The following is a 2,769-nucleotide window of genomic DNA, read 5'->3' on the forward strand; positions in this document are numbered from 1 at the left end:
CCATCTTTATGCAATACAGGTCCTTCTTAATAAAAATACTTGGAGGAGGCAGTACTATCTTTGTTTTCATAGTTAACAAATTACTGCGGGTCAGTGGTGTTGGACTATTTGGGAAGTTAAGATGGTCCACAGTTAGAGGACAACCATTAACTATATTTTCAGTTTCTACTAAGGTTCTCAGATCTTGGTCATCTAATTGGGTACCATGCCGATCAAGTAACAAAGAGAGCACATTTCTCACTGTGTGCATCTGCCTCTCCCAAACACCTCCCATGTGACTGGCATTGGATGTGTTCATGTTAAATACAACCCAGTCACACTGGTCATGAGGTCTTGTCTGACTTTATTGTTATTTATTTCTTTCAAGCATTTCTCATATTCTAATTTGGCTCCTACAAAGTTAGTTCCTTGGTCACATCTCAACTGTCTTACAGGCCTTCTTCATCCTACAAAGCGACAATATACACTTGGGAAGGAACTTATATCCATGTTATTGGCTGTCTCTATATGCACAGCTCTAAATGCCATGCAAAAAAAGAGCATTCCATATCTTTTAAGCTCTTTACTCCCCTCTTTGACATAGAAAGGTCCAAAGAAATCTACTGTTGAGTATGTAAAAGGTGATGGTTCTAGTCTGTCGATAGGCAGGTCTGCCATCTTCTGTCCCTGTGTCGTACTTCTAACTTTACAGCAAATAATGTACTTTGAAATATGCCTTGACACTAGGGATGATTCTCCAACTATCCAGTATCCACATGACCTGATTTCATTTAATGTTAGGCCCTTGCCTCGATGATTTGCTCTTTTGCGGTGGTGGCATATTATCAGGTTAGTTATGTGTGACATTTTGGGAAGGATGACTGGATGTCTCGATTCATCTATCATATTAGAGAGCTTTAATTTTCCTCCTACCCTCATGATACCATTTTTATCAATGAAGGAATCTAACTTATAGAGAGAACTGGTCTTGTCTACCACTTTTGCTCCTTTGCCATTGTCCCCTTTAATTAAAGAGTTATGGTTAGCTGCTGATTTCAATACATTTATCTCCTTTTGGAATGCCTTTCCTTGCAGTTGTTTTATAATTTCATTTTCAGCTTCTGACACTTCTACCACATTTACTGGCTCATATGTGTCTACCTTTACTTAAGTACTGCCATCACTTTTTCTTTTGAAGTTATTCAGAAGCTTGAGGCATACATCAACTGCCTTCTTTGCTTTAAACCAATCAGAAAAATACTGAAGTCTTTCTAGTATATCTGTGGGCTGTTGTGTACCTACAGCATGGCATACAACTTTCTTCACTTCAGGGTCATTTTCATTTATGACCTTGTACTGAGGATGGCTATCCATTTCATTCTGTCGCCAAAGGAATTCTGGGCTGCTCCACCAGATCTTGCTATTACACAATTTATCTGCTGTCATGCCTCTAGATGCATGATCTGCTGGGTTATACTGTCTGTAGAAATTTCCACTGATCTGGTGAAGTGTGATCTCTAATTGTTTTTACTCCATTTGCAATATATACATGGAATCTCTTTGCTTCATTTGCAATGTAACCAAGGACTACTCTGCTGTCTGTCCAAAATACTTTTTCAACATTATTATACTCAAGCTCTCCCTTTAGGAGTTTATGGATTCTAACTGACACCACTGCTGCTGCTAGTTCTAGTTTGGGAACTGTCATGGTTTTTAGAGATGTGACACATGACTTTGCCATTACTAATGCACAATGAATTCAGCCAGTCTTGCTAATTAATCTAATATATGAGCACTGGCCATATCCCTCTTGGCAGGCATCTGAAAAGTGATGGAGCTCAACCTTTTCTACTTCCCCAAAGTCATCAGGTTTGTAACATCTAGGCATCTTTAGCTGGTCTAGTTTGTGCAGCTCATCTTTCCATTTTATCCATTTAGGTTTGACATAATCTGGCACCTCATCATCCCATTCAACTACATTCTTACACAGTTCTTGTAAAATTTGCTTTCCAGTCAATATGAGAGGTGACACTAGACCTAATGAATCATATATAGAGCTCACTGTTGACAGAATGCCTCTCCTGGTGAGTGGCTTGTCTTTCAGCTTTATCCTAAATTGAAATGTGTCAGATTCTATGCACCATTCAACTCCCAAAGTTCTTTCTATAGGCATTTTTACTAAAATCCAAACTTTTAACTCTATCTGCTCTCTTGTGAGAAGTTGCAGCTAATACATCTTTGTTGTTTGACAAGAACTTATGAAGGTTAAAACCTCCCTTGTAACATAATTCTTTACTCTGCTGAATAAGAGTGACAGCTTCGTCCATTGTAGATACTGACTTCAAACCATGATCAACATAAAAGTTATTTTTTACAAACTTGGCTGCATCAGATCCACACCCATAGTCATTTGCAGCTTTTTTTTAAGTGGAAAGTTAGCTACACCTGGAGATGATGTAACCCCAAACAGGTGAGCTGTCATCCTATATTCAGCTGTCTCATCATTAAGATCACCATTTTTCCACCAAAGGAATCTTTAACATGTCTCTATGTTCTGAGTTGACCTTCTCTTGATGGTACATTGCTTCTATACCACATACAAGTGCAATGCTTTCTTGCCTAAACCTAAACAACACTCCTATAAGTTTGTTGGTAAGGTCTGGGCCTTGTAACAGGTAGCTGTTTAGTGCCTAGTTCCTGTAGTTTGCACTACAGTCAAATACAACTCTCAATTTCTTTGGCTTTTGCGGATGATAGACTTCATGGTGTAGAATGTACCACACCTTACCA

At 38.7% G+C, this 2,769-nt stretch overlaps 1 protein-coding gene across 1 annotated transcript; it reads right to left on the minus strand.

Moving 5' to 3' along the window:
• Positions 1–428: 428 nt before the first annotated feature.
• Positions 429–2,383, minus strand: LOC135102217 (uncharacterized). Its single transcript, XM_064007103.1, has 5 exons — positions 2,359–2,383; positions 1,780–2,016; positions 1,592–1,680; positions 1,282–1,479; positions 429–446 (listed from the first exon to the last, which is right to left on the minus strand). The coding sequence occupies exons 1-5, from the start codon at positions 2,381–2,383 to the stop codon at positions 429–431; spliced, it is 567 nt and encodes a 188-aa protein (XP_063863173.1).
• Positions 2,384–2,769: the final 386 nt, after the last annotated feature.

The sequence above is a fragment of the Scylla paramamosain genome, chromosome 1, assembly GCF_035594125.1.
Source record: "Scylla paramamosain isolate STU-SP2022 chromosome 1, ASM3559412v1, whole genome shotgun sequence".
Classification (NCBI taxonomy): Eukaryota; Metazoa; Arthropoda; class Malacostraca; order Decapoda; family Portunidae; genus Scylla; species Scylla paramamosain.

What these genes read in the sequence shown, in the direction of transcription:
- LOC135102217 (XM_064007103.1), bottom strand. Translation starts at nt 2,383, where the DNA reads ATGGGTGTGGATCTGATGCAGCCAA. An exon ending in TGCCTGCCAAGAGGGATATG is followed by an intron (nt 1,681 to 1,779) that starts GCCAGTGCTCAT and finishes AAACCATGACAG; the next exon opens with TTCCCAAACTAGAACTAGCA. An exon ending in AGTATAATAATGTTGAAAAA is followed by an intron (nt 1,480 to 1,591) that starts GTATTTTGGACA and finishes ACACTTCACCAG; the next exon opens with ATCAGTGGAAATTTCTACAG.